Here is a 19,391-nt window from a genome sequence, read left to right on the forward strand (position 1 = left end):
GGTGTTCACATCGGTGCCCATCGGCTTCTCTCTGCCTCACCCCTCAGGGGGTTGGGATATGGGGGAGAAAATGGATTCCTCCTCCCAGCCCACGGCAGAGACATGCTTTGCTCTTGGCCTAGTCCTGGCATCACTGCTGGGTTGCCCTCAAAGCCCAGATGAGACTTAACTGAGGAGGTAATGCCATCCAGTTTATTTCTCCCATCACGCATTGGAGGGAAGCGAGGTGCTGGGATGCGTGGAAGAGGAGTCAGGGTGGGAAATGATCGAATCATAGTAGGATGGAATGGTTGGGTGAGAAGGGACCTCTGAGATCATGGAACCAGGGAATGGTTGGGTTGGAGGGGATCTTACAGATCATGGAACCATAAAATGGGTTGGTTGGGAAAGGACCTTAAAGATCACAGAATCATTGAATGGTTGGGTTGGAAGGGTCCTTAAAGATCACAGAGCCATGGAATGGGTTGGGTTGGAGGGGACCTTAAAGATCATAGAACGAGGGAATGATTTGGGTTGGACAGAACCTCAAAAGTCACCTGCCCGTGGGCAGGGTTGCCAAAAAACCTGCTGTGGACACAGCTATAGAGACCAGTCTTTCCAGCAGGAACATTTTTCTATCAAAACCTCTTCACTTTGCTGTTTTAAAATGGAAAAGAAAGAAAAAGAGAAAGCAGAAAGGAGCATGGCTGGCAGCTGTGATTCTGTGTTCTGACCATAAACAGTGTAAAACTGCCCCTTAAGAGAGAGAGAGAGAGAGAGAGAGAGAAAGAAAGAAAGAAAGGAAGAAGGAAAGAAAGGAAGAAGGGAAGAAAGAAAGAAAGGAAGAAAGAAAGAAAGGAAGAAAGAAAGAAAGAAAGGAAAGAAAGAAAGGAAAGAAAGAAAGAAAGAAAGAAAGAAAGAAAGAAAGGAAAGAAAGAAAGAAAGAAAGAAAGAAAGAAAGAAAGAAAGAAAGAAAGAAAGAAAGAAAGATAGATGTAACAGCAATAGGGAACTCGCTGTGGTTGTGCCACATTCCTCTTGGCATCCCCGGACACGGTGGAGCAGAGATGCTCTCATTTCTGGAGGCAGGCACCGACCACAGCTGTTTCGTTCAGAAGCCTTTCTGAAATGTCAAGCGTTGGAAAACTGCACTGTGCCGACCAAGCGATGGCCACAAAGAGAGGGCCTGGAGCAGAGAGGCGTCCCTTGGAGATGCCTCGGGACCTTGTTGAAAATTAACCTTGCCCCATGAAGCATCTGGGCTGAGGAATGAGGCAAAGCAGCGCAGCAGGACTTGAATAAACAAGAGTTCGTGTGGGAAGAGCCTGTGCTGCTGCTTGGGGCCGCTCTGCTTGGCTTGGCCAGTCTGTGTTGGAAGGACATGGTGCTCAAACAGCTTCAACACTGGACAAACTGCTAAAGGAACAGCTAAATAACATCATACCGTCCATCTAGGTGGCTAGAAAGTAAGGAGAGAGGCAACCCCAAGTCCTTCGGGCTGCGGAATAGTGCTTCTGTGTGGGGCGGATCTGCTGCCTCCTCCATTGTGCAGCACTCGAGGAATGTCTCATGTCTGATCCCAGAGCAGCATCCGTCCAAGATACTGGTGGATACTGGTGGAGAGCTGTTTGAAGGTCAGGAGGTGAAGTAGGAGCTCTGCATGGAGTACAGTCGGTCAATGGGGTTGCCCACGCGGGCTTGCAGGAGGTTGGCTTCGGCTGTCGACAGCAGGCAGTCCCCCAGGTGGCTGATGCTGTCGCTGTCCATGTCGTGGAAAACTCCTTCTGAATCTGGAAGAGGAAAGAAAGGAGAATGAGTGTCAATGTGGTACGAGCACGGCAAGCTGGCATGTCACTGCGGTGGGGCCCGGAGTCACTCACCATGAGTAGGAGCCACCCACCATGAATAGGAGCACCAAATCCAACTCCCGTTGGCCATTTGGGTGGAACCCCAGGATGGATTTCACGGCCCTCACCCCAGCACCTTTCATGGGACAGAAGGCCCCGACCTCACCCCCCACCCTTTAGCAGAGCTCAGCCTGGAGGCTGCGTCCATCCCCTGGGATCCAAACCCAACTCCTATTGCCCCTTTGGATGGAACCCAATGATGGCTTTGGTGGGTTGGAAGGCTTTGGTGGGAAGGGCCCCATTGCTCTCCTACCGTAGGGGTGCAGGTGGTCTCCGGGCAGCTGTGGTGGGGTGAGGCCCTGCCTGTAGAGGTCCGTGCTGTAGCCGTTCTGGTCCAGGGGCAGCAGCTGCTGCTGGGGGAGCCGGGGGTAAGGGACCATCAGCCCATCCAGGCCGTGAACGCTCGCACCATCTGAAGGCATAAGCATGGGACGGAGGGGGAGAAGGGACTCAGAGTGTGTGGTGGGCAGAGCGGTGGGGTGAGGGTGTTAGAATCCTATCATCAAATTCCCAGATCCTAAAATCACAGAATTCAGGAGTCCTAAAATCACAAAATTCTGAAGTCATCGAATATCATCGAATTGTATGATCCTAGAATCGTGGAATCCTAGAACCGAAGAACCCTGAGTGTCACAGGCTATCACGGAGTCATAGAGCATCGTGGAATCCTGGAATCATCGCAGGATCTTAAAATCACACAATTCTAGAGTCATAGGATATCACAGAATTACAGAATCCTACAATCACAGAATCCTGGAATCCTAGAACCATAGAATATCACGGAATCCTGAAATCACGGAATTGCAGATTTTTGCTAATTTTGAGGCTTCTGGCCTCGATATCCCCTATGCAGTCCCCCCACATCAGTGCTCAGTGTTCCTCACCTTCGCTGTCGTCGTTGCTCTGCCTGCTGCTGCGCCCGGTCCCCCTCCCGGACCCCAAGCGGGGGTTGCCCATCTGCTCCTGTTCCTGTTGCTGCTGCTGCTGCTGCTGCTGCCTGCGAGCGATCTTCTTCATCTGCAGGAAGAAGGAGACCCCAAAGGTGAGGTTCTGAGGCAGGAGGGGTGCGGGTGCCTACCACTTTTCATAGGCAGTGAGCACTGCTGTGATATATCCCCACTCACACCCCTCTTCCTCATCCAATGCAAGGTGTGAGCAGTGGGGCTGCCAGGAAAGGCTGCACGTCTCCATTAGGAGATGCCATTTGAGGACTTTAGTTCTGCCCTCACCCTTTGCAATATCAGAAGGGTTCTCCCTGTGGGAAGAAGTAGGAAATCCTTCTCCTCCTCATCACACACAGAGAGGGGAAAACGCAAACAGAACCATCAAAAAAAAAAAAAAAAAGCAACAAGAAGGAAAACATTTCAGCTCTGCAAACACTTCTGCATTTCCTGCGTTCCCCTCTAAGCTTTTGCTTTCAGTAGATCCATGCTATCCAGGATGTGTGGTTTGGTCCCATGTAACCGTTCTGTTTTCTTTTTTTCTCTATTGTTTTCTTGCAACGGAATGATCGTGGGATGTCCCACCCGTGCCCCTCACCCACCTTTGCTCTTTGGTTCTGGAACCACACCTGCACCACCCGCACCGTCAGCCCCGTCTCCGCCGCCAGGGTCTCCCTCACCTATCCGTGTAAACGAAGAGGAGAGCTGAGTCAGAAATTAATGAGGCCCAACAGGCTCCGTGCCCACTGGTCCACCCCGTAGTACCTTCCTGCAGGGCTTGGAGGAGACCTCGAAGGAAGCCTTGAATGCTCTCCTCTGCTGCGTGGTGAGGATGGTGCGCGGGCGCTTGGAGCGTTTGTGGTCTTTGCTGTCCTCGCTGCCTTTGCCATGTGAGTGGCCACCGTCCTCATCCTCGCTTTTCACTGCAGGGGAAGATGGGGAAAGGTGAATTTCAGGGCAAAGGTGCAAAGGAATGCTGAGTTTTGCTCCTCTCGGTGTGCAGTCTAGACCAGAAGAGCGGAATGAAGGCAGCGGAGCTCACGGGCTGAGCTGTGGCTCAAGGGGATGTGGTCACAGAGCCATGGAGTGGTCAGATGGGTGGGATGGAGGGGTCCTTGAAGGTCATAGAACCATGGAATGGTTGGGTTGGATGGGACCTCAATGGTCATGGATCCATGGAATTGTTGGGTTTGAAGAGACCTTGAAGATCATAGAATGTTGGAATGATTGAGTTGGGTTGGAAGGGTTCTCAAAGACCATAGAATCATAGAATGGATTGGGTTGGAATGGTCCTTAAAGATAATTGAGGCATGAAATGGGTTGCATTGAGTGGGACCTTAAACACCATGGAACCACAGCATGGTTGGGTTAGAAGGGACCCCAAAGCTCCCCCTGCCCCACCTCTGCTGTGGGCCGGCTGTCCAAATACCACCGCACCCACCCCACCAGCCCCCTTCCCCACCTCTCCAGCTCCTCACCGGACTCGGTGGGTGCGGGGCTGATGGCACTCAGCATCTCCTTCTCCTTCTCGTAGTCACTGCGGCACAGCAGCTGCCCCTCCTTGAGCACAAACTCATCGCCCCGCTGCAGACGCCGCTCGCACTCGCAGCAGTAGAAGCAGTGGACGTGGTAGACGTTCTCCAGCACCCTCATGATGAGCTCGGAGGGAGCGATGGCCTTCAGGCAGCTGCTGCACTTGGTCTGGAAGAGCCTGCAAAGCAAAACCCGGGGTCAGGAGCTCGGGGAAGGGAAGAAATGGGGAACAGATTGGGCTGGAGGAGCTGTCACACAAAGGCAAACTTCTTGCAAAAAAGCATTGTCAGTAATTAACGTGTGTCGCACCAACAGCTTGATGGATTTCCCCGTCTGGCCCTTTCAAGTGGGGTTTTCCCCCCACCAATAGGATTTGTCGGGGAAACGGCATGTAATATCATCTTTTTCTTTCCCATACCACAATAAGGAGTGTTTCTGTGACGGACAGATGGACAGTAAATTGGTGGTGGAGGATTGGAGGAGGTTTTTTCCCTTTCCAATTGCACCCTGAAGTCCTCCAGTGATGGGGGTTCTGCTCTCTCCCTGCGAGGTTGTGCCAGGGATTGGTTGTTCCCAGGATCAGACATTGATTTCTTGTCTTAAGACGAAGCTGTGTTAGAAATGTCCTTAAAGATTGTAGAACCGTGGGATGGGATTGGGTTGGATGGGTTCTTAAAGATCACATGGGGTGGGGTTGAGTTGAGTGGGTCCTTAATGATCATAGAACCATGGGATGGGGTTGAGTTGGATGGGTCCTTATAGATCACAGAACCATGGGGTTAGAGTTAGGGTTATAAGCATGGAATGAGCGGCTTGTAGCCACTGCCCCACATCTCGAGCTTCTGTCCCCTTTGTAGGCACCTTTCAGTGCTGGGACACTGCAGTGAGTCCCCCCTCTGCTCTTTTTCAGAGTGAAAACACCCAATTTAAGGGGCTCAGGAAGCCAAGGGAGGAAGGAGTGGGATGGCACCCACACATCCCAGCAAGAAACGTGACTTTGGGGTCCTCTTTTCCTTTCTGGGGCTGCTCAGCACTTGGATTTTCCTCGTTCAGGATTTCCTCTCCGTTCCCCTCTGGGACGGTCCCCCCTCTCTCAGACACTGTTTGTACCCCACGCTGTGTCCAGAGAGAGAAACAAACAACCACTGAATGCCCCTCGCGCGGAGCAGATGGTTCTGATGAAGTAATTTGGGATCTAAACAAATGTGAGCGGCGGTGGCTGCCGGCTGACAGCTCCCATTTAGCCACTTGACAAGAGAAAGTAATAAAACAGGGATTAATTAGGCTGTTGTTTAAACACACAGGATCTTCCCCACCAGCAGGGAACTCATAAACTGGGATTGAGAAAAAGACTGGGTTAATCCTCCTGGCAAACTCTGCGGAGCGGGATGAAGGGGCTTACAGGGGTGGGCTCATCCCTTCCAAATACCACCGTGGATTTGTGCTGTGCGGAGGCTTTGGGCTGCGGTGTGTGGGATATTCCGAACCGAACGGTGTGGGATTTCTCTCTCCTTTTGTGTGAGCGTCTCTGCGTGCGTCTCTCCCTCTTCTCTTTGTCTTTCTGTAATTCACACTTGAAAAAGTAATGATGAGGAGCCGGGAGTGGGGAGCGGCCCTTTAGCTGTGACCTATCGCTGTTGGGCGAAGGAGCGATATGGGAGCGTGTTGCAGGCACAAAACCTGAGCTGAGGCCAAATCCGTCCCCTTCCCAACACCAACATCCTGCTGCTGCAGCACAAGTGAAATAGTAAAAATAATAACAGCAAAAAAACCCAACCCAACCAACCCAACCCAACCCAACCCAGCCAGCAAAAAAAGAGGGCTGACCCATTAGCGCGGCTTTCTGGCAGCGGTTGACACGTGTGAAATACTTTGGGTAATTAATGCTCCTCGAATTCAAGCCCAGCTGGAGCGGAACGACCCCGTGGTGTGAGTGTGAGCTCGGTGCTGGCTCAGCCAGGGCTTTGGACTGGGTGATCTGTGATCCCTTCCAACCCAACCATCCCACGGTTCTATGATCTTTGAGGACCCTTCCAACCCAAATCACTCTGTGCTTCTATGATCTTTGAGGACCCTTCCAACCCAACCCACTCTGTGCTTCTATGATCTTTGAGGACCCTTCCAACCTATTCTATGCTTCAATGCTCATTAAGGACCCTTCCAACCCAACCCAGTCCACGGTTCTACAACCTTTAAGGACCACCTCATCTGGGAGCATTGCTGTTCCCAAAGCAAACTCAGCCTTGCATCTCCATATGCAGCTGAATCTGTTGACAAATACAGTCCGACTTTGACCCCATACTGGTCAAACTGTGTTTTTAGAGGTTTTCCACTGGAATTTGCCCACATTCAGCCCCAGAACCCCAAACCCAGAGAGAAGGACGTTCGGAACAGAAGGACGACCATTACCTTCACTGCACTGACCAACCTCCAAGCAAGTAGAGCTGGGCAAGGCGGTGACAGAGAGCTCCACACTCGGGTTTCCTCCAGATAGACACAAAAACATTTTCCAACCTCGGCCAAAACATCAAGAAATGGCAGAGAGAGGAAAATACGGCCATGGGGGGAGGTCTGGAGCAGAGATCCGGAGACCCATTACCTGCAAAGCAATGGCCCCATTCCTCCCTCTGCTCTTGGGAGTCCACTTAGCATTAACCCTCACGGGAAGACGGCGTCATGTGCCAAACTTCCACAAAGAGGAGTTGTGTTTTGGGTTTGTTTTTTTGCCACTATCCGGTGTGAGAAGCGCTGTTCTGGTGGTGTAACTCAATGGTGGTTTGGTGTGGTGTGCGCTCTCCATCTCCCATCCAAGCCCCGAAAGCAAATCCTCTCTGCTTTGTGCTAATTGAAGAAAACACCCAGCAAGAAGCTCATAAACACAGTGTCAGCTCGCATTACGTGAAATTAAAATTCTCGGCCCCCTCCAACACCGGGAATTCCTAAAGAGGTCGGTTTTAATATTGCCTGAATCCGTTTAAGTCGAGGTAATATTGTTTGGGTTGCCATAGGAACAAAATACATCTCCATCGGCGGCAGTGGGCTCTGAGCAGTCTGGGAGTGGTGCTGGGAGGGATGGACGGTCCAAAAACGGGACAGATTCCCCATTTTTTTGGGGGGGGGAAGTATATTTAGGAACAGGGATGCACTGACAGAAAGGAGACCACATCCCATTATTTTGGGGATCCAATCGCCTCCTTTTTGTTCTATTTTTACTATTTTTTTTCCCCCTAAAATCCCACTTTTTGAGTGGGTCTCCCCACACCCACCCCCTGACCGCTATTATTTCCTTGTTATTAAGGTTTCCCTTTGGGAGCTCTCAACTTCTGTCTCGGAGGATGCTCAGGAGCCACCCACAGACACATCACCCCCAAAGGAATCACTTCTGCACGTTACAGAATTGGGTTTTTCTTGCTTGGGAAAGGCTCCCCTCGATGAGAAACAGAAGTGCCAGAAAGGAAAGTGCGTATGGGTGCACAGTGGGGGTATCTTTGGGAGCTGCAAAGAGCTGCGTGGGGACCACGCAGCAAGAAAGAAAACCTGCAAAAAAAAAAAAAAAAAAAAACACCCCAAAAATACCCCCCCAAAACAACCCTTCCCTTTCTATTTTCTGACATTGATGGCTCGGCGCCTGGGGAATGGCTCTGGGGTCTTTTTCACCTCTTTTCAGATCTTTCCTGGGCTGCACTGAGCAGATTCTGGGCCCCCCCTGTGCTGATCGTCCCCATTGCAGCGCAGGGGGACCCTGACCCAGGGAAAGGCAATTTGGATGGCATCGATGGGATTAAAAGGTGTTAATGAAGCGAGGAATGAGCTGGGGGGGTGAAGGAGAGGGGGGGTGCTTCGTGCAACCAGCTTATTTGGTTAGGGTTTAGTCAAAATGAAGCAGTCCCAGCTTAAGGGAGGGCTGTTTGCTTAACGCTGAGCTGCAGAATCCAGGGTGGCTGGGTGAAATATTGAAGAGGAGATGGCAAAGCCCCCATCCAGACCTCAGGGTGGGGGGCCGGGGCAGAGATACCCAGGGGAAAGCAGCACAAAGTGCTCTTTGATTCCCTCCAGCATCAGCCATCCCTTCACCTCTTACCTCCCCCGCCCCCCATTCGTTAATACAGTGCAGCATAGGGTAAGAAATTTTCCTTCCACTGAATTTCTGGCTTCTTTTCTGGGGTCAGGAATGGGAGAATATTGGGGGACAGTGTTAGCTGTACTCTCAGTTCCTTCTGAAGCTCCGAAAAGAGCAGATTTTCCCTCGAAAGGCACTTTTTTTTGGGTGCAGAATGCACTCCAACCTCCTCCAAGGGTAGGAGAAATGAAGCAAACACACCTCAGAACCAAACTGCTGCAGGCAAAGGAGCAGAAAAGTAAATTTAGAAGAAGAGGTGATCTGGAGAGGTGGGATCGGTGGGCTGAGACCCTACAGAGGGATCTGGAGAGGTTGAGACCAATGGTGTGACCCTACAGAGGGTTCTGGAGAGGGATCAATGGGTTGAGATCCTACAGAGGGACCTGGAGAGGAACGGATGTGCTCCTACAGAGAGATCTGGAGAGGGATCAATAGGTTGAGACCCCACAGAGGGATCTGGAGTGGGATCACTGGGTTGAGGCCAACAGTGTGACCCTACGGAGGGATGTGGAGAAGGATCAATGGGCTGAGAACATATGGAGGGATCTGGAAAGGGATTGATGGGTTGAGGCCAATGGTGTGACCATACAGAAGGATCTGGAGAGGGATCGATGGGCTTGAGATCCTACAGAGGGATCTGGAGAGGTTGAGACCAATGGTGTGACCCTACAGAGGGTTCTGGAGAGGGATTGATGGGCTGAGGGCAATGGTGTGACCCTACAGCGGCCTTTCCAGGGTCGTTTTGTTGGGTCTGTGGTGGGGAGGGTTTGGGGGTTGGACAGTCTTAGTGGTCACCTCCAATCTTAGTGGCTCCACGGTGGGGGTGGGATGGGGGTCGGGTGACCTCGGTGGTTATTTCCAGCCTTAATGGCTCTATGGGCTGAGGGTTGGATGACCTCCATGGTCATTTCCAGCCATAATGGCTCTATGGTGGGGATGATTTGGGGGTTGGATGATCACAGTGGTCTTTCCAACCCTCACGGTTCTATGGTGGGGATGATTTGGGGGTCGGACTCCTGACCTCAGCCTCCATTCCCAACTCTTACGACCCCACGACCCTACAAAGACACACCACGCAGCGTTGGCCCAACCCAACGGATGCACTCAGCACCACCGGCTCTGCATTCTCAAACCAAACCCCAAAAATCACCCCCAAAAACCCAACCCGAACCCCCCCCCCCCCCAAAAAAAAATCACAAAACCCAACCCGACAACGCCGGAGCTGAACCCCAAACCAAAAAGACTCATCAATATTAACGGGAGCCCAACGGATAGACGGAACACGGGCGGTGCTGCGCTGTCCCCCGAGGGGTTAAACCCCCCCATGGCCCCCCCATAGCCCCCCCCCCCCTCAGCACGGATATTGCTGCCAGGCGGTGGCACCGCGCCATCGCCGCGCTCCGTAATCTGATGAACTCCTTTATTAAATTTCCCAGGCCTCTGTCTTCTTTATTAAAATCTCCCAGCATTCCCAGGGCCGCCTGTCACGGCGCTGCTGAATGCTAACGCCACCACGAAGTTAGAAAAAAAAAAGCCTTTTTTTTTTTTTTTTTAGCATTTTTTATCTTTTAATACCTCCCCCCCCCCCCCCATTCTCCTCTCCTAGCAGAGGTGGGGAGGGAACGCATCGCATCGCTGCAACGAGCAAAGGGGGAAATGCAACGGGGAGGAGAAAGTTTGCTTTCTTTGCATCGCGCTCAGCGCTCCTGCAAGCGCTTTTCTCTTCCAGTTCAATGGGGTGCAGTGCAAAGCGTCTGCAAAATGCTTTTTTTTTTGCATTTGGGGGGCATTTTGGCGCTGCCACGGAGTGCAAAAGGGGAGCAAAGTTTGGCGCTACTGCAGAGTGCGAAAGGTGAGCAGGAAATGATGCAACTGCAGGGTGCGAAACGCAAAAGGGGGGAGCGCAGTTTGGCGCTACTGCAGAAGTGCAGAAGGGGAGCAGAGTTTGGTGCTATGGCAAAGTGCACGGTGCAAAAAGGTGAGCAAACTTCGGTGCCACTGCGAAGCGCAGAGGGAGAGGCGAGCACAGCCTGGCGCTGCTGCAGAATGCAAAAGGAGAGCGAAGCGCGGTGCTGTCGCAAAGCGCACAGCGCGAAAGGTGGGCAGGACCCGATGCCAAATGCAAAACGCAGCCGGAGATCACGGCATGCTTTGCACCCCCTCACCTTCTCTCCCTGTCCTCCCTATGCTCCAAATCCCCCCCCCCCCCTAAAAACAAAGCCCTGCACCTCCAAGCGCTGCCACCCAACGTCCCTCAGTGCGACGCTGACCCCTCGCCCTCCCCTCTGCTCCTATCCCCCCCCCACAGCACCAAAGCTCTCCCTTCCCCCCCCCCCCCCCCCACCCCCCTTTCCATCTCTTATCAATTCCTATCGATCTGGAGGTGCTCCGGGCTGTGCTGTGCTCGGGGTGACCCGATAGCATCACCCCTCACACCCCTCAATATCCGCCCGCTCCGTTTCTCATTTCCTGTTCGTGGGGCTCAATGAGGAGCGATGGTGCAGCAGAAGGGGGGGGCTCAGAGCCGGGGGGGGGGGGGGGGGGGTCTGGGAAAGGGGGGGAGAGGAGGGGGGGAAGGAGCTCTGTTATTGCGGATTTAATAATGACAAAGGGACGGTCATTAAAGATTCATTAGGATTATTTAATTAAAATTTGGCACTTTTTTTTTTTTTTTTGCAAAGGGGGGGGAGGGGGGAGAGGGAAAAGGAGAGATGAGATGCGGTGCAGACGGAGGGATTGATTGAGGGAAGAGGGAGAGGGGAGGGAGGGGTGGGAGTGAGGAGGAGAGCGGCGCTGAGCACTGAGTTGGGTACAGAGCACTGCTGTGCCGTCAGCTACAGCCACCCGTGTGCAAACACTGCCACCAGCACACAACTATGGCCACCAACACGACTATAGTCACCAACACACAACTATAGCCATCAACACACAACTATAGCCATCAACACACAACTATAGTCACCAACACACAACCACAGCCACCAACACACAATCACAGTCATCATTGCACAACCACAGCCACCAACACTCAACTGCAACTACCAACACACAACCACAGCCACCAACACACAACCACTGCCACCAGCATGCAACCACAGCCACCAACACTCAACTGCACACACCAACACACAACTATACCCACCAACACACAACCACTGCCACCAACACACAACTATACTCACCAACACACAACCACTGCCACCAATACACAACCACAGCCACCAACACTCAACCACTGCCACCAACACACAACCACAGTCATCATTGCACAACCACAGCCACCAACACTCAACTGCAACTATCAACACACAACCACAGCCACCAACACACAACTATACCCACCAACACACAACCACTGCCACCAACACACAACCACAGCCACCAACACACAACCACTGCCACCAACACACAACCACTGCCACCAACACTCAACTGCACACACCAACACACAACCACAGCCACCAACACACAACCACGGTCATCACTGCACAACCGCAGCCCCCACTGCACAACTGCAGCCACCAACAGAATTGTACTGTATCACAGAATCCCAGAACTGTGGAACCATACAAGGATGGAATCCCGGAACCCTGGAATCCTAGAACCAGAATCCCAGAATATCATGGGATCATGGGATTATGGGATCGTGGGATCGAGGGATCGAGGAACCCTGGAATCCTAGAACCAGAATCCTGGAGTATCGTAGGATTGTAGAGTCCTAGAACCCTGGAATCACGGAACCATGGGATCCTAGAACCCCAAAACCATCACATCCTGGAATCCTAGAATCACAACCACGGGCTATCCCAGAATCCTACAGTCCAGGAATCCAAATAACGTAATATAGAACCCCCAAATCCCAGAATGATGGAATCAGGCAGTAGTTGCAGAGGGGAGGGGAAGGGAGGGGAGGGGAGGGGATAGCCACCAACACAACTAACTATAGCCACCAACACAACTATAGCCACCAACACACAACAACACAACACACAAGTCCCCAAAATAGCAGGAAAAAAAAAATCAGACACAGTAGGAATAATAATAAAATAATAATGATGATAAAATAGGAAAAAAATAAAGAAAAAAAATCCCCAAATTAGCAAAAGAAAAAAAGAAAAATCACACAAGAAAATGGAACACAACGACGGGGAGAGAAAAGGAAATTCTGCCCCCAGAATGATTAAAAATACAGAGATGGCAAAAAGTAAAATAAAAGAAGGAAATAACAAAACATAATCAACCAAAATCTGAATTCTGCCCCCAAAAGAGCAAAAAAAAGGCAAGAAAAAAAAGAAAAAAAAGGCAAAAAAAAGGGCAAAAAAAATCCGAAATAGGAAAAAAAAATCGTAAAAAGAAACAAAATAACCCAAAAAGATTAAAAAAAAAAAAAAAAAGAGGGAGGAAATGGGGTGAAAACTGCAAATATTTCACAGAAAGGGGGAAAAAAAGCTCAAAAATGGCCAAAAGAAAACAACCCCCAAATCCCCAAAATAGCAGAAAATCTCCCCAGAATTACACAGCCCTCCAAAATAGCCGAAAATCTCCTATAGGCAATGGGGCAGATGTGGTGGACCTATAAGTAATGGGGCAGCCCCATAAGCAGTGGGGCAGACCTATAAGCAGTAGGGCAGTTGTGATGAACCTATAAGCAATGATGGACCCATAAGCAGTGGGGCAGCCCCAAAAGTAATGGGGCAGCCATGATGGACCCAAAAGCAATGGGGCAGCCCTATAAGCAATGGGGCAGCAGTGATGGACCCATAAGTAATGGGGCAGGGCCCATAAGCAGTGGGGCAGACCTACAAGTAATAGGACAGTTGTGATGAACCTATAAGCAATGATGGACCCATAAGCAATGAGGCAGCCTTATAAGCAATGGGGCAGCAGTGATGGACCCACAACCAGTGGGGCAGCCCTATAAGCAATGGGGCAGCCCTATAAGCAATGGGGCAGCAGTGATGGACCCATAACCAATGGGGCAGCCCTATAAGCAGTGGGGCAGCCCTGTAAGCAATGGGGCAGCAGTGATGGACCCATAAGCAATGGGGCAGCCCTATAAGCAATGGGGCAGCTCTGCATCTCTCCGAGCCGATCCCAAACTCCCCCCCCATTTCGGTCCCACCCGCACAGAGCAGAGGAGCGCAGAGCAGTGGGGCCGTCCGCCAAAGCTTCACCCCCCCATCCCCCCAACCCCCCCCAGCCCCACACACCCCCCCGCCCCCCCCATCCCGGTCCTCCCAGCAGCCCCAACTTCAATGGGCGCCGATCGCCATCCATCATCGGCTCCGTTTCATCTCCCCATCGCCGCCACGGCCCCATCCCGGCCCCCCCCGCGCAGCTGCAGCCTTATCTGGGATGGAGGCACCGGGAGGGGGGGAAGAGAATGGGGGGGGGGGGGGGGGGGGGCCGGAATGGGGTCAGAGCGGAGCGGTGGTGGGATGGGGGGGGGGGGGGGGGGGGGGGGGTGGAGCACTGTTAGAGCCATCAGTGCACAATTAGAGCCCGCAGCGCACAACTGATACACAACTACAGTAATCAGTGCACAGTTATAGCACTCAGTGCACAATTATAGCACTCAGTGCATAACTACAGCCATCGGTGCACAATTACAGCCCTCGGTGCACAGTTATAGCCATTAGTGAACAACTACAGCCATCAGTGCACAACTGATACACAACTACAGCCATCAGTGCACAATTGGAGCCCGCAGCGCACAACTGATACACAACTACAGCACTCAGTGCACAATTATAGCACTCAGTGCACAATTACAGCCATCAGTGCACAATTATAGCACTCAGTGCACAACTACAGCCATCAGTGCACAATTGGAGCCTGCAGCGCACAACTGATACACAACTACAGCACTCAGTGCACAATTATAGCACTCAGTGCACAATTACAGCAATCAATGCGCAATTAGAGCCCTCAGTGCACAACTGATACACAACTACAGCCCTCAGTGCACAATTACAGCCATCGGTGCACAACTATAGCACTCAGTGCCCAATTGATACACAATTAGAGCCCTCATTGCACAACTGCTGCACAACTGCAGCAATCAATGCACAATTACAGCCATCAGTGCACAATTACAGCCATCAGTGCACAACTGTAGCACTCAGTGCACAACTGATACACAATTACAGCCATCAGTGCACAATTATAACCATTAGTGAACAACTACAGCAATCAACGCACAATTACAGCCATCCGTGCACAATTAGAGCCCTCAGTGCACAACTGCTGCACAACTACAGCCCTCAGTGCACAATTATAGCCATTAGTGAACAACTACAGCAATCAATGCACAATTACAGCCATCAGTGCACAACCGCTGCACAACTACAGCCCTCAGTGCACAACTACAGCCCTCAGTGCACAATTATAGCCCTCAGTGCACAATTATAGCCCTCAGTGCACAACTACAGCCATCAGTGCACAATTACAGCCATCAGTGCACAATTATAGCCATCAGTGCACAACTACAGCCATCAGTGCACAACTGATACACAATTACAGCCCTCAGTGCACCACTACAGCTGCCAATGCATAACCCAACGTTCCGTCCCAAACCCCACAGCCGTCACTCCATCCCAAAACCCAAAGAGAGCTTTCCGTCCCAACCCCAAAGACATCGTTCCATCCAACCCCACGGCCATCACCGCATCCCAAACCCAAAGACATTGACCCATCCCAACCCCATATCCATCACCCCATCCCAACCCCATATCCATCACTCTCCCCAACCCCATTAGACATCACTCCATCCCAACCCCAACCCCATCCCAACCCCATTTCCATCACTTATCGCAACCCCATAGGCATCACTCATCCCAACCCCATAGGCATCACTCCATCACAAACCCCACAGCTGTCATTCCATCCAGCCCCATAGACATCACTCCATCCCAAACCCAAAGACATTCCCCCATCCCAATCCCATAGACATCACTCCATCCAAACCCATATCCATCACTCCCCCCAACCCCATATCCATCACTTATCCCAACCCCATATCCATCACTCCCCCCAACCCCATATCCATCCCAACCCCATCCACCCCCATATCCATCACCCATCCCAACCCCAGCTCCAACCCAAGCCATATCCGTCACTCATCCAACCCCCAACCCCATCCCAATCCCATATCCATCCCAACCCCATCCCCATCTGACCCCCAACCTCATCCCAACCCCATATCCATCCCAATCCCATATCCATCCCAACCCCATCCCCATCCGACCCCCAACCCCGTCCCAATCCCATATCCATCCCAACCCCAACCCCATCCCCATCCCAACCCCAATCCCATCTCAATCCCATATCCATCCCAACCCCATCCCCACCCGACCCCCAACCCCATCCCAACCCCATCCCCATCCCAACCCCAATCCCATCCCAATCCCATATCCATCCCAACCCCATCCCCATCCGACCCCCATCCCCATCCCAACCCCATATCCATCCCAACCCCATCCCCATCCGACCCCCAATCCCATCCCAACCCCAACCCCAACCCCATCCCCATCCCAACCCCAACCCCATCCCAACCCCCTCCCCATCCGACCCCACACCCCCCGCCGCCCCGTACTTCTCGTAGTCGTGCTTGCAGTACAGCTGCCTCTCCCGGCAGTAGCAGCTCCCGGCCAGGGGCTGCAGGCAGGCGCTGCACTTCAGGCAGCCCTCGTGCCACGAGCGCTCATTGACGCGGAGCAGGAAACGGTCCGAGATGGGGCGCTCACAGCCGGCACAGAACGGGGGCATGGGGGGGTCCGCGCCTGGGGGGGTGGTATCGTTATTGGGGGGGGGGGATGGGGGGGTTGACAAATTAATTGGGGGGGGGAAATGGGGTTAATGGGGATCTTGGGGGGGAAATATGGGGGGAAATGGGGTGAATGAGGATCTTGGGGGAAAATGGGGGGAAATATGGGGGGAAATTGGGTTAATGAGGATCTTGGGGGAAAATGGGGGGAAATATGGGGGGAAATGGGGTTAATGAGGATCTTGGGGGGGGAAATATGGGGGGAAATGGGGGGAAATATGGGGGGAAATGGAGTTAATTCGGATCTTGGGGGGGAAATATGGGGGTAATATGGGGGGAAATTGGGTTAATTCGGATCTTGGGGGGGAAATAAAGGGGGAAATGGGGTTAATTCAGATCTTGGGGGAGAAATGGGGAGAAATATCGGGGGAAATGGGGTTAATTCGGATCTTGGGGGGGGAAATAGGGTTAATGTGGATATTAGGGAGGGAGGGGGGTTAACAACCCTACTGAGGGGGGGGAATGGGTTTAATGTGGATCTCGGGGCGGGGGGGGGATGGAGTTAAATCCTATATTGGGGTGTGGATGTGGGGGGGCAAATGGGGTCACCCCCAATCATGGGGCCAACCATGGGGGTTCCTCTGCCCCCCCCCCCTCCAGGTGCAGGTGTAGGGCGCAATGGGACGCAATGGGGCCAACCCCATTCCCAACAACACCGCACAATGCCAAGGCCGCATCCTGCCCCCATTTGGGGCCATAAAGGCTTAAAAAGAGGAAAACCCGCTCGGATTTGGGATTTTGGTTCCCTTATCGACATTCAGATCTATGGCCGCCCTTCAAAGGCGCCGTCCTGTAGGGTTGGAGCCATAAAGGCCTTATCGGGATTGGGGCTGTAGGGCCGAGGCAGGCGGAGACGTTCCCTGCCCGGCTATGGTGCCAAAATGGGATGACTGGGGGATTATAGGATTTTATGGGGTTCTCGGTGGCCGTTCCTACATCCCACCCCCATCTGCCCCATGGGGTCGGCTGTGGGGTCGGGGATGCGATGGTTGAATGGGGTCAGGGCTGGGGATGCAATGGTTTAATGGGGTCAGGGATGCGATGGTTGAATGGGGTCTGGGATGGGATGGTTCAATGGGGTCCTGGGGATGCGGTGTTGGATGAATAGGGTGAGGAGGCTCGGGGGGCTCTGAAGATGGAGTTATGGGGTTGGGGTTATAGGGTGGGCTTGGGGTTGGGATGAGGTTTGGGGTTATAGGGTTGGGGTAAAGGTTGGGGTTTTAGGGTTGCGGTTGGGATTATAGGGTGGGATTGGGGTGAGGGTTGGGGTTATAGGGTTGGGGTTTTAGGGTTGCGGTTGGGATTATAGGGTGGGATTGGGGTGAGGGTTGGGGTTATAGGGTTGGGGTTGTAGGGTTGGGGTTGGGATTATAGGGTGGGATTGGGGTGAGGGTTGGGGTTATAGGGTTGGGGTAAAGGTTGGGGTTTTAGGCTTGGGGTTGGGATTATAGGGTGGGATTGGGGTGAGGGTTGGGGGTTGTAGGGTTGGGTTTATAGGGTGGGGGTCGGGATTGGGGGGCGCAGGGACCGGGGGGGGGATATGGGGGGGTTGGGGGGCACTGACCGAAGCCCCGCAGCGCCGTTCCCGGCTGCAGACACGTCGGAGCCTCCTCCGTTTTCATCCCGACGGCTGCGGGCGGAGCGGAGCGGAGCGGAGCGGCGTTACGGGAGGTCCGACCCCGCAGACAACCGGAGCCGTTCCGTCCCCTCCGCCCCCCCCCCCCCCCCCCCCCCCCCATCTCCCCCGGAGCTCTCCGCCTCCCGGTAAAAGGAACCGCAACGAAATCCCGGCGGTGGCACCGCGCGGTGGTCCCTTTCGTGGGGGATCCGATGGGGGTAAAAACCCGACGTTCCTCCGGACGCTGTCGGGACCGCTCCGGTGTCCGCCGTTCCCGGTTCGGACCGCGTTCCCGATGTCCGTATGGGGCCGGGCGACGCGATGGGAACCCCCCCCCCAATTCACCCCAACCCCATCCCAAAGCGTCCGGTCCCGATCCCGGTGCCCCCATCCCAATCCCGGTTCCTATTCCTGGTGCCTCATTCCAATTCCCTTTCCCTATTCCCGGCCCTATCCCCATACCCTCATCCCAATCCCGGTCCCTATTCCCCGTCTCAGTTCCCGGTGCCCCCATCCCAATCCCGATCCCAATTCCTGTCCCTATTCCCGGCCCCTATTCCCGGTGCCCCCATCCCAATCCCGATCCCAATCCCGGTCCCTATTCCCCGTCTCAGTTCCCGGTGCCCCCATCCCAATCCCGATCCCAATTCTTGTCCCTATTCCTGGCCCCTATTCCCGGTGCCCCCATCCCAATCCCGGTCCCTATTCCTGGCCGCTATTCCCAGTACCCCCATCGCAATCCCAGTCCCTATTTCCCGTCCCAGTTCCCGGTGCCCTCATCCCATTCCCGGTCCCTATTCCCAGTGCCTCATTCCAATACCCTTTCCCTATTCCCGGCCCCTATTCCCAGTGCCCCCATCCCATTCCCTGTCCCTATTCCCTGTCCCTATTCCCGGTGCCCCCTCCCCAATCCCGGTTCCAACTCCCGGTATTCCTTTCTTACTTCGGGACTCAGCAGCCCTACCGCTCCTACTCTCCCGGTTCCCATTCCCGGTCCCGATTCCCGTTTCCCCCAACCCTCAGTCGGGACCCCCCGGCACAACGTTCCCCCCCCACACCCCTGGACCCCCCCCCCCCCCCCCCCCCCCTCCCCGCTCCACTCCCGTTAATTCCCGCTGTTCGGTTCCCACTTCCCACCTCCCAGACGGGACGCACAGGGACGGCGGCGCTCCCCATTTTCCCCGTACACCGGGATCCCCCCCCAACCCACCCCCCCCACCCTCCGGTTCCGTTCCCGGTGCCGTTACCGGGGACAGCGGCGACACCGGCGGAGGTCGAAGTGAACGCGGGGCAGAGCGCAGCCCCCGCCCGTGCGCGCCGCCGCCCCCCCGGGAGCGCGCCTGAGCCGGCAGCGCGTAGCCAACCCCCCCCCCGCGACCCCCCCCTCCTGTCGCGATAGTCGCCGATGTGGTGCGTTCCGAGGGCTCTGAGCGGTCTATTTGCTGCCTTAAGGCTCTGTCGCGATAGT

General features: G+C 53.8%; 1 protein-coding gene across 1 annotated transcript; it reads right to left on the bottom strand.

The window, feature by feature from the left end:
* Nucleotides 1-170: 170 nt before the first annotated feature.
* Nucleotides 171-19,267, bottom strand: LOC101750514 (LIM homeobox transcription factor 1-alpha-like). Its single transcript, XM_040653946.2, has 9 exons — nucleotides 19,171-19,267; nucleotides 17,870-17,935; nucleotides 16,075-16,261; nucleotides 4,306-4,538; nucleotides 3,593-3,750; nucleotides 3,430-3,507; nucleotides 2,771-2,903; nucleotides 2,140-2,298; nucleotides 171-1,769 (listed from the first exon to the last, which is right to left on the bottom strand). The coding sequence occupies exons 2-9, from the start codon at nucleotides 17,925-17,927 to the stop codon at nucleotides 1,615-1,617; spliced, it is 1,161 nt and encodes a 386-aa protein (XP_040509880.1). The 5' UTR covers nucleotides 17,928-17,935; nucleotides 19,171-19,267; the 3' UTR covers nucleotides 171-1,614.
* Nucleotides 19,268-19,391: the final 124 nt, after the last annotated feature.

Source organism: Gallus gallus, chromosome 30, assembly GCF_016699485.2.
Source record: "Gallus gallus isolate bGalGal1 chromosome 30, bGalGal1.mat.broiler.GRCg7b, whole genome shotgun sequence".
NCBI lineage: Eukaryota > Metazoa > Chordata > Aves > Galliformes > Phasianidae > Gallus > Gallus gallus.